This window comes from Lichenostomus cassidix, chromosome Z (genome assembly GCF_008360975.1).
Source record: "Lichenostomus cassidix isolate B80296 chromosome Z, HeHo_3.0, whole genome shotgun sequence".
Lineage (NCBI taxonomy): Eukaryota > Metazoa > Chordata > Aves > Passeriformes > Meliphagidae > Lichenostomus > Lichenostomus cassidix.
This window is the reverse complement of record NC_139511.1, coordinates 72,665,332-72,679,423: the sequence shown is the minus strand read 5'-3', so window position 1 is coordinate 72,679,423 and position 14,092 is coordinate 72,665,332. Positions and strand designations below refer to the sequence as shown.

Below are 14,092 nucleotides of genomic sequence, written 5' to 3'. Positions count from 1 at the left end.
TTTGGCGGCAGGGCTGAAAGTAAATTGAGGAGGCCTATTTGGGCAAGGCTGTAACCTGCCAGCTTTGCAGTGTGGCTGTAGAATGGCTGTAACAAGGCTGAAATACTGAGTTGTTCACTCGGCTCCCAGAAAGTAGCTGTACCTCCAGCTCTCTTCTTCCTTTACTTCTCTTACCTTATCCCCTTCATGGCTGCTGCCCCCAGAGGATGAAAATGCAGAGCAATGCAAACTAAATCAAACTCATGCACAGCAGCTGCAAAACAAATACTGCAGATTCTCTTATCAAGAGGAATTCGAGCTGTGCTTCCAGGCAGTGACTTGTGAGCATCATCACTTGTCAGTGGAGCACACAGAGCCACTCAATCCATCAGATTGTTTATCTGCCCTGCTGCAGTGCCCTCGTTGTTCCTCTATATGCTAGTTGAAGGATTTGGGTTTCATCATCATCATCATTGCTGTGTTCTTGACAGAAAGCTGGCTTTCATTTCCCGAATGTTGAGCAGAGCAGAGCTGGCAGCGTCTATGGGAATGTCATTTGTGACATAAGTAGCAAAGTGGCAGCATCATCTTGCTTTCCCAACGAGCGTGTGCTCTATTAGCACTCTCCATGTGCTGAGTTTTTAGGGTATTTTGTGTTTTAATGTTTTTCCTCTGTGGCCAGGGTGCTGTTTCACAACCAGAGAAAAAAAACCACAGCAAGGTTTTCTAAAGGTGACAATAGATACTGTTGTGTTGATAACCATATTTTTTGGAAGCAGGAGGACCTCATCTTCTCCCCGCTCAGAAGCATGAGGCCTCTTCAGTAGCCTGTGCATGCACCATTTACAGCATTTCTGAAATCAGTGCCTTTTGATCTGCTTTGTTTCTTTGAGATAAAACTCTCCATGAGTTGCTACTCCTGAGGTACTCAGTCTGAACTTGCCATTTCTCCTTGATCCTCAGGATCGCACGAAAATATTATTCTCCCTTTCTTTTTACTGCCTTTTCCGTGTGAGGAAACAAAATTTTATCTCTCCTATTCCCACATCTTGCATGGAATCCTTCAAATATGTCTGGTGTGGGAGTTCTGAAAGCTGGAATATGGTACAGCCATTAATTCCACTGAGTTAGTGGTGGTTTGTTTTAGTCCAGATTTAGTGGTGGTTTGTTTTAAACGGAGCGAGTTGTTCAGAGCTTGGGGAAAGTATTTCTCTTTACTTGACTTAGCAGGTTAAGTAAATTTCTGAATTATTACAGAATTTCAGGGATCTGGTACAGAATTGTATGAGAAATGGGGTAGTCCTGCAATGTAACTTCTTGTCCCTATCTTACCTGCATGAGCGTCTGTAATCAAGCTCACACTATCCAGCTTTAAAACTTCAAATGTGATTTGCAGAGCAAAATGTGATGGAGAGTTGATAAGGCAGGGACATTTCTCCAGAAGTCATCAGCAATCTGCTGTGAGTGTTCAGTCTCACTGGAGATCTACCCGGGGGCTTTTCGCAGGAGCAGAAAGCTGCCTTGTGCAGTGTGTTAAACAAACAGCAGCAGTCAGTCCTGGCCTCGATCAGATATGAAGCTAATACCCCCCATTCTGCAAATTTTAACCTGTTTTGTGCTGCTACCATACTTATGTGAGTGGCCCCAAACAGGTCAGTGTTTGAATCAAGTTGCTCATGAGCCAGTTTGCAGGATTACTCCACCGATTCAGCATTTAACTAAAAATTATGCAGGTAATAAGTCTTCCACAACCACCCCCCCCCCCTTTTTTTTTTTGCTTTTCAGCGCTCATAAAAAAGTTGCAATGATTTAGAATTTTACATTTAGAATCATGGTATTTTAAGAGAAATAATCCCCTTTAAAAATGGTCTAAAAGTTTCTTATGGATAGAAAAATTAGGTCTGATAGAAGAAATGCTCCTTCAAGAAGTGTTATTGACTCCAGGGAATTTCAGTGCCACTGGAGTAACTGAAAGATCTGTTTCAAGGAAAGGCAAGGATTTAGCTCAAGAAAGAGGCTTCCCCCAACACAAACAGCTGTTACTTGTCACATAAGAGAGAAAAGCTGGGAAAGAAATAGGGCATAAAGTAGCAAAAGAATTAGGGCATAAAGTACAGAGTGAATAAAACTGCTGCTTCCCTGCAAACATCCCTTACAGAGTCTGGAGCATAGGAGGGCTCTCCAGCTCATGATGCAAGAGCCGTGGGCTGGGCTGAAACTTGACATCAGGAGGAAATTGAAATCCAGCATTGGTGGAAGCTGCCTGTGATGCAGAGGTGAAGGCTGGATCTGGCTTGATGATCCGGGGAGGTGAAAGAGGGGGACAGCCTGTGATTCAGAGAGCGAGAGAAGCAGGAGTCCATGAGTGGCAGTGGAGGAGAAACAGAGAAAGGGGCAGCCTGGCAAAACAGGAGGGCAGCCACAGCATATGTAGAAGGTAAATCAGTAATCACAATAAAACGGGGCAATTTGATTGCAAAACGCCTAGTTGCTGCTGCTCTCCTGGTCTGGCTGGATTTCTTGCAGAGGGTATGTGCTGTTCTCTCCTCAGCACGTTCCCGATCCATTCCTGCAAGCCTTTACAGGAAACCTGGCTCCACAGTGATCTGCATTAATCTGAAAGCTTGGTTAAAAACTGTGAGTCAACTCCAAACACAAAGGAATTAGGTTTTTTCAAATGGTAATTTTTCTCTTTAAAGCAAAATTCCTTTGTATTGCAGGAAGTGGGAGTTCAGAGGCAGGCATGGCACATCTGTAAGATGCATGCATGCTACCGGAGGTGGGGATTGAAACCTAAAAATCTCTTGCAGTTACCTGCAGAACTTCACAGTGTACTTTAGATTACTTTCTTTAGATGTGCTAGCAAGCTGCTAACACCTGCAGGTAAGAGAGTTGCCAAAAAACCTTGGAGTACTTAAATAATTCTAATAATAGTTTCGTATATTAAGAGAATGGTGTGAAATTGAAGAAGTAGGAAATAAACAGGGATCATAACGGAGACTGGCTGTGTGATGAAGTGTAAACAAATCAGAAGTCAAATTAAGTCCTATTTAATCTGACTCAGAGATGATTTGCCTCAATGTGACTTCTGTGGGGTTGCAGGGTGTTTTCTCCTGTGCTACCTAAATAGAATTTGAGCACTGTGCAGATGCTGCCAAGTTAATCAAAGGAATGTTTATTTGAGCACAAGCATGAGTTTTCAGGGATGAGTGGTCAGGGTGTTTGCTGAGGCTGCAGGTCATGCAGGACCCCATCAAACCAAATAGCAGGGCAGATGATCCCGTGTGGGGTGGGAATGGGAGGAAAAGGAACCTGTGTCTTGGCACCTGACCCCACGAATGTGACACTGGCTCTGTCCTTGGAGAAAGAGATTCGAGATATTGTTCTCTGGTTTCAAGTGAGTCTCTTATCTAGGATCTATTATCCACTTTCCACCAGTTTTCTGAGAGATTGCAGCAATGAATCTTTCCATCACGTGCAGGGGAGGCTGAGAGCAGCACTGCACCTCTCTGACATTACACGCTCTAATTACGTGCCAGGTTTTCAAGGGTGCAGAGGCATCATGGAAGAGAGAAAAAGATAAAAGCCAAGATTAAAAAAAAAAAGATGGACCAGGAGCAGATCAGATAAAACACAACAGAGAAAATGCAGCTTGTTTCATGGGCAAAAAGAGAATGCTCAGCTATTCCTGCAGGAGTACAGAAGCCACAAACACAGGCTGCAGTAATTGCAAATAATTGCACTCCAGAGGGATGATGCAGCACCCATGTCCTATTGCAGATTTTTTCGAGGAACAAAATGACTCCCCAGCCACTCACTAGCCCTGTGCTCAGCAAGGTTATTGCACATAGGTCCCTTCTCAAAGGATTTTTCCACAGGTACATCAGATTGAGGGATTTGATGGACTAATTATGTGTAGTATTGGAAATTAACAATAACCAAAAAAATCAATTTTTGTTAAAAAATGATCCAAATTTCAGACAGAGCCCAAATAAGCTTGGTTTAGGATCAACTTACAGCAGCACCTAAACCTGTTTCTAGAATAATTCTAATATTTCTAGAGCATATCAATATGTATATGAATCATGTTTTTGAAAGACTGCAACTATTTTGGATTAAACTGTTTAGGACTGCAGGGATTTTTGACCACCTGTTTTGGTTTCATCCAAATCTAAGTCTTTGCTTTTGCAGAGTGATTTTAATTTTAGCTGTTATTATGTTTACTTTAGTATTAACTTATTTTTAGGGGTCCACTTCATAGTTCAGGCATAAGTGTTTTTCTAAAGTATTGAAAACCAGCAGTATTTTCTTGTCAGGAAAAGTGATAAATGGGAATAATCAGTATTTGCATTTATATAGCATCTTCCCTTAGGGGATACGGGAGCACTTTGACAATATCAAGCTGCCCAAGATCCAGGGAATTTTCTTGAAAAGGTTGTGTGATAGCTACATATCTATCACTGACTACAGTGAATGTGATGAATTAGGTGCACACAGGAGCCTCAGAACTCCAGGATTTACATGGGGAAAAAAACTTGGAAATATGGAAAACCACCTGTCTCATTAAATAAGCCAACTGTTCCTTCTCTGACCCTTGGTAGGACACTCTGGATAGCACCTGGGGAGCCATGCATAAAGAAAGGGACAAGCTCAAGTTGTTGCCAAGTTCCCAAACAGCTCAAGTCTACTTGTGCAGAGCTTTGGCACTATAAACAATATTGTTATAGAATTGAATTAGAATAACCCCCATTTTGTTGAGTTTGATGAATTTACATCTATCTCCTTTCCAGAACAGCTTTTACTTGGAAATTGTTTTTTAAATTGGTGTGTGGGAGGCTTGCTAGGTCACGGAAAGTGACAGACTAGAGGTGTAATCAATAGTTCATTTCTGGGAAAGAGTGAGCCAGAGGAGGTGATGCAGGGCAGGTGAATTGCTCTAATGGGATTCAGAGTCACAGAACAAGAAAATTACTTTTTATTACTTTTGCCCGTCATCATCAGTTCTAACCCTTAGTGTTCATTTATTAACTTCCCAATTATTTCCCAAAGAAATAGGATGCAACTGCCTTACAAAACTCTCAAGAATATGACTCTTGCTATTCGGGTATTAAGACATGCTGTAAAATATTTAAATTTATTATTATAACTGTCAGTGCAGTCTCTGGTAGGAAAATCAGCTTTAATTAGTAAAAAAATCCCACCTCACTAACAATTTCACTGGGTCTCCCTGGGTCTTACCAGCAAGGATGCGGAAACACTGAGGAGCTTCCAGCTTTAAAGTGCGAAGTTCTGGTGTGACAAATTCAAACTCTGATAATATTTTTGGTGCTCTTAGCTACTCATGTGGTTTCAGCAAAATGCCACTTTTTGGACCTCTGAGACTGGGCAGATGAGAATTTCTAATTTGTGAATTCAGTTATATATATCCTAGCTTGAGATCTGAGAAGGAAATAGCTGCTGGCCTGTTTTTCCTGGCAATGTGAGAACTGTGTGCTCAGTTATCAGTCCTGTTTTGCTGCTGCTCCTGTCAATATCCTGTAACTGATTTCGCAAGTAAAAATTGTGTGCTATCGTCTTTGTTGGAGGGACTGTATGTTCCATGTGATCCTGGCAAGCTGTAAGTATTTTGTAGCTCCCAACTTCTTTTAAAGCACTTTGTTACTTTTCAGTCATACTCATTTCACAGTTAACTCTAAAATTCTGTTATTTTGATATTTCAATTATGGTATATTTCTCAGCATCCTAGTAATTTTATCTATCAATAGTCCATCCTTGCTTAAGTCATGTAATTTATGACATTTCAAATGTGCAGCATTCTGTTCTGAAAAGTAAGTATCATTCAGTTATTGATGTAAAGGTAACCATATATGGACTAGGAACCTCAAGTTCAATGGATAAATAAATTTTGGAAATAAGGCAATAACTGGTGGAATTTTATTAGAGTGGGCAGCTTCCTAGACCTGCAGCTGAAAGTGATAACACTTCCCAGTCAGACGCCCAATACTAAAAATTTCAGTTTCAAAGAGCAGATTTGAAGCAGTGCAGATGCCTGTCCCGTTCACACCTCAGTAGATCTGTTTTGCAAGAAGTTTTTATTCTTAATGATGAAACCAAAAAATACTGTGGTGTTATATGTTGGAGTAATTCACAGCTTTTGGTGATGTATGCTCTGGAATTAAAACCACCAGAAACCCAGGTTTGTTGTTATTTGGAAAAAAGATTGACCTCAGCACAAGTGACATGGCTCTTGTTGCTTTTCACCTAAGCTTTTGATATCTCTTAAGGCCTGGAACAGAATGAGAGGTATTATTAGTTATGCAAATGAATTCCATCTGCAGCACTTTTCATTATCTGACCAAAAAAAAATGGGTTTACTTAGGGCTGAAAGCAAATTGCTTGTGATCCTAGACCACAAAACTTACCAGATTTTGTGGGCCACAAATCAAACTATTTTTTATATGATTTTCTTGGTGTTGATTAATTTTTGGCAGCACCACATAGATAGAAAAGAAAGAAAATTCATCCTGAACCAAATTACTGAAGTTTTGTGGAATTCCAAGGCAAATTTATTAAATGGACTCATGGGAGCATTCATTCAACATTATAAGAGGCTTTTAGGAGGAACTGTGGAATTTCCTTGGAGATACTGGGACCCTCACTGGAGAAGGCTCTGAACAAACAGCCACAGTCCCAGGGTGGGCCTTCTCTGAATGGCACTGAGTAGGAATAGAGGATCACCAGAAGTTCCTGCCTTCAAAAAATTGTCCCTGCCCATGGCAGAGGTGGATTCAGATTGGATGTTAGGAAGGAATTACTGGCTGTGAGGGTGGTGAGGCCCTGGCACAGGGTGCCCAGAGAAGCTGTGGCTGCCCCTGGATCCCTGGCAGTGTCCAAGGCCAGGTTGGACAGGGCTTGGAGCAACCTGGGATAGTGGAAAATGTCCCTGCCCATAGTAGAGGGTGGAATGAGATGATCTTTAAGGTCCCTTCCCTCCCAAACTGCACAGTGATTCTGTGACAAGTTGAGAGCTCTAGATTTTTTACAACAGCTAAGTGAGATTAAACCTAAGCAAGATAGAATATCCTCCTAACATTTCATTTAAATCACTCTTCTTTTAGTTTAAACCTGTGGCTAGCACAGGTCTTTCCCATGAGAACTTCTTCTGTGTTTTATAAACAAAAATAAAGTTTGGATGTTATTAAAAACAGTGTCTCGAGATTTGGACAGTTCAGGCCTGGCCAATCAGGCCTGGGGAAGGTTTCTGACTGACTAATCTGGGTGACCTCTGAAAAGTCTATATAAGCTGAAATCAAAATAATAAAGTCCTCTTTTTCTTGTCACACTGAGAACCCGGGTCCTTTTCTCTGCTAGCGGCTCAACAGCGACATAAACCCATTCCCCTTGTCCTGTCACTATCTGTCCTTGTAAAAAGTAGCTTTCCATGCTTTTTATCAGCCCCGTTTTAGGTACTGCTAGGGGCTTTCAGATGTCCCTGGACCCTTTTCTTCTACAGCTGAACACCCCCAGCTCTCCCAGCCTGGCTCCAGAGCAGAGTTGCTCCAGCCCTGGCAGCATCTCCATGGCTCCTCTGGCCTGGCTGCAGCAGCTCCAGCTCCTTGTGCTTATGGAGGCAGGATCTGGAGGCAGCTCTGCAGGTGAGGTCTCACTAGGGCAGGATAGAGGGGCAGAATTCCCTCCCTCGACCTGCTGTCCCTTTCTCAACTGGTCATTTAAGCACTTTTTGTAGTCAGTGGGGACAGACGAGCACACCCAAGGACTGATTTGCTTGACTCGCTACCTTAAAAAGCAATGAAACTTTTCCAGAGATGCCTGTTCTGTTTATATCATGTGTCTTCCAAGCAGCTTTTCTACAGATCTATTACTGAGAGAGCTTACATTTCATCAGAAGAATTCTGGCTTTTATACACCACACTCATATTCTCAACAGGCCCAGGGCATGTTTCAAGCTGGATTTATTTTATATTGATTTCATTTCAGAAAAAGCAAATAATGTATCCTTAATTAGATGTACATGTAATAATGATATGAAGATTGAGCATTAATCAGACTTTTTATTTGCCACTTTTGATGTAATATGCTTTTTGATTTGTTTAACCTTTCTGCATAATGTGACATCCAGAAAATTCAGTTCCTATTATTTGCAGCAAACAGAGCAGAGACAGGTAAAGCAATCTCGTGCCTGAACTCTGGAAGATTAACATCTGAAGAGAGGATATTGAGATTGGGAACTTTGATATCTGAGTAAATTTTTTTTAATGCAGTATTTTTTTTTGTCAGAAGGTAGCCTGATAGCCTAATGTATTATTTGCAGTTTTGATATTTGATACATGATTTGCAGTTTTGAGAGAGTGGACATTGCATTACTATTTTATGTTAAGAACTATCAGTGTAAAACAAAAATAGGGCTTGTAGTTCTCCTTAATCTACATATGGGACATTCCATTGGTTCCCAGGGAAAACAGTAAGGTAAGGTTTGAAGAGTACAAATGAAAAAATATGATGAAGCAGAGTTTGAGGCACAATCTCTTATAGAAGCCTGAGAGTGAATGAATAACCCTAAATATTAACTGGATTTGAGGTGGGGGTTCTCATTAGTGAATGAGGACCTAAGAATTGAACCTAAGAGAATGCAGAGTATTAAATGATACAAAGAGAAGTAATTTTAGAGATGTGACGTAGTGTTTTCAGCCTACATAATACTTTAATCCTCAGACCTACTATTCTAAAACTATCAGCTGGCGTTAATCAGGAGTGCTCACAGCAGGGATTGAAATGGCCAGTTCACTCCTTTTTTTCCAATCAAATTCTACTCTCAACCACACTGCTGTCCTGTGTACTTGTGAAGGTAGGATTTGGTACATCATTTGATCTTCTTTTGACTGCAAGCCAAATGAAAAACTGCATCTGACTTGCTATACAAGCTGGTTTGATTTCCCTCTAGATATTCACTAGGCTGTATAAACCTCACCATTTTATAGTGTTTTACAATGTGTTTTCCGTGTGTTTTTAAGAGATCTGGACAGAGCTGAGTCATTATTCCTAGCCTTGTCCTGTGCTGGGGTGGTTCCATAGGATGGGGGATTTTTCAGTCTGGCTGACTCATCGTTGTGCCTCTGATTCCCAGGTACCCTCCTGCCCTTTTCCAGCTTCTCCCCCTGACTTTTCCTTATGCAGGGCAGGAAGGACAATGCTGGGCTTCTGGCTTAGTCCCACCTGGGGACAGCCAGGAAGGCAGGCAGTGGGACACTTGCTCAGTGACCCAATTTTGACATCACAGTCTTTAGGTACAGGGAGACTTCATCTGTTTGCTAACTAAAATAATGCTCAACATCCTTCCTGAGTCAGGCGAACTCTTTCCAGAAGCCGCCTGAGAGTCAAAATAAGCAGAGTCCTTGCCTCTCTCAGTAGCTGGGCTCTGCTTTAGCTCATAATAGATGACTCTCAAGACTCTGAGAAAGATCTATTGCCCCCTGATGTGAGGCCAACACTTGGGCAGTACTCACAGTCAGAGGCAGTGGGTTGTTGTGTGAGCTGTTTCTGAGTCAGACAATGAATTATGTGTCTTATTTTTGCTGGGAGAGAACAAGTCATAATAACTTGCCACAGCCAGGACTGGCAATTGCATAACCACACGAAAAGTCTTCACCCTAAGGATGGACCAAAAGGCTCATAAGCTTGATACCAATTCTGGATGTTGAAAATTTGCCCAGCTGGACCTGACAGGTCTAGTTTGCTCTTTCACAGAATCCCAGACCAGATAAGGTTGGAAGGTACCAGAGGGGGTCACACCTGGTGCCACCTCCCTGCTCCAGCAGGGCCATCCCACAGCACAGGGCACAGGATTGTGTTCAGAAGGGTCTAGAATATCCCCAGGGAGGGAGACTCCACATCCTCTCTGGTGTCTGTTAGGGGCTGGGCACTGCCCAGAGAAGAAGTTCTGCCTGCAGTGCAGGGGGAGCTCCCTGGGCTCAGTGCCTGCCGTTCCTCTGGTGCCATTGCTGCCCCCGGAGCAGAGGCTGGCCCTGTCTGAGCTCCCTGCAGCCAGGGCCAGCCAGGGCTGAGGGCTCTTCTCAGCTGGGCTCCTCTGGAGGCTGAGCAGCCCCAGCTCCCTCAGCCTTTCCTGGGCACAGAGATGCTCCAGTCTGTTCAACATCTGTGTTACCCTACATTGGACTCACTCCGGGAGCTCTCTTTGCATGGATGGAGTGAAGGACACCTCTGGCTGCCCATTTTCCTTTGATGGCACATCTCTTTCCGACCCATAATCAAAATCTCTGCTGCACACTGGCATGCCCTGAACTTCCATGGGGATGCTGTGAACTTTTCCATGTGCAAGAATGCTGGGTGGACACGCAGGAGCTGCAGTGCAATAGAGCTTTGCAGTGGCAAAGGTTCATAACCACAACGTTGTTCTAAAGGTTTTTACTAATGGAATGCCATGGATGAATTTTTCATCCCCTCTAACTAGATGATACTTCATTTACAATCAGAGATCCTTGCTTTTCATGAGTTGATTCCTTTCCAGTTCACGGCTGAAGACGTAAAAAATAAAGTTCACATCTCATTAGCTTATTGTCATTTTGAGAGCTCATCCTCTGGAACCCAGGGTTATTATTTTGCCTGAATCTCACATTGTATAATAGGGAAGAGTTTGTGCCCTTTAGAGTGGCCTTAAATAGCAGTAGCACAAAGAAAGCGATCAGATGCCATTAGCAGCCTTCTGCTGGATTAATGGCCAGCAAAATCTGGTGAAGATGCCTGGAGCTTTCCAGCATCACTGTTGTGACTTAGTACATAATTGCCCACAAGCAGCCACACAACATCCAGCTCGGTTACATAACATCCAGCCCAGCACAGCCCCCACAGGTCCCTCCTCACCGCCTTCCCAAGGAAACAGAGGCCACACGCCTCTCCTGAGGGGACATGGCGAGGCAGCAGCTCTCCTGTGCTTAAAATCCTCCATCCCTACGTAGCTCTTAGGCTTTCTGTCCTGGGCACTTGTGTGACACTTCTTTATCCTCCTGCCTACTTGAACTCCACTGGCTTTGTTGGAGAACCAGCCTGCGGTGTGCAAAAATAGAGAGATGCGATGTGATGCTGTCTGAAGATTTCAGCAGGGCTAGCTTGAGAATGCCACAAGTCACTTTTTCAGGCCATCCCTTTGCAAGCACTTTCAGCTGACAAGAAGCAGCCCCACTACCAAAAGTGTCCAACCTTCTCACTCCTTCATGTCCAAATTCCAGTGTAGCATCCCTTCTCCTGTTTTTTGGGTCAGTTTGTGAGCTGGGAAGCTGAATCATTTGAAAACTAACCTTTAAAATTCTTTTCCTGCTGGGTTTATTCCAAACTGGATTACCTCTCAGTTAATCATGGAATGTCCATGCTAACACTAATGCTGGGCAAGGGAAGGAGCAGTGCAACAACAAACACAGGTGGCTGAGAGCAGGACAGGTTTGATTTTTGCATTGGTATTCCAGCTTAAGCCAGGTTGTAGTGCTTGTAATGATGCAGCTTCATGTTTCCTTCATTAAAAAGCCATTCTGTCCTGGGACACTGTGAACTTTTCCATGAAATAATGTAGTCTGCAATAGCTTGTTGGAACTGTTTGAGAAAGTGGTATTTAAAAAAAAATTAATTAGGGCCTGTTAGACCAGATGCTGCACTTTCATTAAGCAACTGTGCAGATGTAGGAGAATCAAAGAAAACCCTATCTGCACGCAAAATACAATACAATGATATAATTTAGTCTTCTGCAGAGTCAGGAGATGTTGTTTCACCCTGGGGTAACTTGCAAGCAAGTGCACAGACCAGGCTGCAGACTCAGAATTGTGAGGGGAGGAGGAGAGGCCTTTGACAACCTCCCCAAGCTGGGAGGCAAAGGTCAGAGAGGGGAAGGGAGCTGCTGCACTTTGGATGTTCGACTTGTCAGAATTTGTTTAGCGAAAAAACCAGGAATATTTCCCAAAGCTCCTCTTCTGGTCTCTGGGCACATCTGTTATTTTTCCAGAAAATAAACTGAAATAACAAAGCAGGGGGAAGTTAACTCGCTAACATCGGACATGGAGAAGGAGTGATATCCATTTCTGGCTATCACATTCTGACTTATGAGGGAGGAAACTTCACCCCCTAGTCCACTCTGAAAGAGCTGAGAACAAAGAGGTTCCCAGTAGCAAGTTTAGAAGACAATGATACCATGGAACCTTTGCAAAACAGGATCTGACCTGCTGCTGGGAATGTCTGTGTCTCTTATACTGATGTAGCTCATCTTTAACCTGAGCAGGATTTTCAGGAAAAAACCCAGGTTTTCATCAGTGATAGCCTGGCCGGAACCAATGGAAATCCCAATTACCTTCCTCTCTTTCCTCTCACCAAGCATCTGTAAAAGACTGGAGCCCAACCAAAATGCATGGGGGATTTGAGACACCAACAGCTCCACCCAGCCTGAAACAGGAGTGGGAGTAAGGAAAACAGGACAACATCACTTAGAGGGGAGCTGAAACTCATCTGCACAAAAAAATGTCTCCTAAAGAGCACAGTCTCTCTTCTACGCTTGCTGCCAATTGTACTTGATTAATCAGATTTCTGTGGGGGTGTTTTCCTTTGCTCCATTCCTAACAGCATATTTTTCCATAAGTGATCTGAATCTTGTTGCAGATAATTCATTGCCTGTGAGATCATCACTCTTCCAAACCATTGCAAAATTTTGCCTTCAGAAACTAAGAAAATTCTGGTTGAAAAAAAACCGCATAAATACCTCTTAAAGCCCACAAAGGTGTTTGTTCTTTTAAAAGTAGTCATGGTGTGCTTTCATCCCCACCAAAAATGTGGGGTGGGAGTTCAGCTGGGTTTGATCCTGGGGAGCTGGTTGAAGTTTTCCTGCTGAAGTCTATTAGATAGTTTCAAACCAGGAAGAATTTCTGTGCTGTACACCTGCTCCAGTAGCTCCCCCACCTCGATAAAGACAGCTGCAGCAGAAAGCCCCATTCACTCTGGGGAAAACACATTTTATAATAGCATCCCATCCCCCAGCCAGATGGGATCAGGCTGAGGCAGCTGCAGTCCAGGTCTCACGAGAAATACTACAAAAAGTGCAATTAAAATAATTAGTTAATGCCTTTTTATCCGGGATGGTAACAAATGGGGAAAAGAGCTTGAAATAGCTATTCTACACATCAGTTCAGTATGGTATTGGATGCTTCCCAGGGTTGCTCTAAGCTTTCCCTAGGGCTTTAAAAGCTTGTGGGTGGTGTTTGGCCACTTGCTGGATTAAGCATCTCTATTACTGATGGTAACAGGGGTAGCTTAAAGCCACTTGAGCAGTAGATTTTGCTGTGAGAAGAAAAAAAAGTGAGTCTGGGTTGATAATAAAGTGATTTAGATTCCCATTCCTCCCTTGAAAATCAAGATTGCCTCCCATTGATTTAAGCATGAACTGGCTTAGGCTCTGATTAAGCAGAATTTTCCCGATGATTCAACTTTATGGGGGATGTACAAACAAAAAATTAATGGCCAAATACATCCCTGGCATAACTCAGTGAAATCTGGCATTTACCCGGTGGTTAGCTGCTTGTTGTTTGAGGGTTTCTCTGCTAGCCTTCAAATGGTGCAATAAATGAAGATTTCTTCTGCAGGCATTCTAACTCCTTTTCCTGGAGTGTTCAAGGCAAATAAAGTACCAGGAACTTCAGCCCCAGCAAACTGTATTTGTTATTGCCACAGCAGGTGATATTTATTCTGCAGCCAAGTGAGATGGCCAAAGGGTGAAATATAACCTAAAAAACAGGGCAGACTCTCTTAATAATCTTTAGATCCTCTGATTTCACTCTGAGATTTTGTCCAGGGGCCAAATTATGCAAACATTAGTGGTTTTTTCTATTTTATATTCCTGTCGTCATTCCCTGCTGTCCCTGTGGGGTAACCTGGAGGTCAGGCATCTTACTGAAGAACATGAAAATATAGAAAAATATTGAATAATAAATGCTTGAGGTCATGCAAGCTGTCCCTGTCTCCCACCTTCTTGGCAGATGAATACAGAATAGCTGAGCTGAGGGAAGTTTGAGTGGCTCACACAGTGATTTTGAGTTGTTCATGT

At 42.8% G+C, this 14,092-nt stretch overlaps 1 protein-coding gene across 5 annotated transcripts in view; it reads left to right on the top strand.

Annotated features, from left to right (window-relative positions):
- Positions 1-2,191: 2,191 nt before the first annotated feature.
- The window catches only part of ST8SIA5 (ST8 alpha-N-acetyl-neuraminide alpha-2,8-sialyltransferase 5), a 69,299-nt gene continuing 57,398 nt past the window's right edge, over positions 2,192-14,092 (top strand). For 2 of the 5 annotated variants that reach the window (XM_085043684.1, XM_085043681.1), the window contains exon 1: positions 2,285-2,416. Coding sequence is in view for 2 of the 5 variants with exons in the window: in XM_085043680.1 (XP_084899806.1) it covers positions 2,277-2,416 (140 nt within the window). In the remaining 3 variants the exon portion in view is untranslated. Of the gene's footprint in view, positions 2,417-14,092 lie in introns of all 5 variants that reach the window. The other 3 variants (XM_085043680.1, XM_085043683.1, XM_085043682.1) reach the window with 3 other exon arrangements.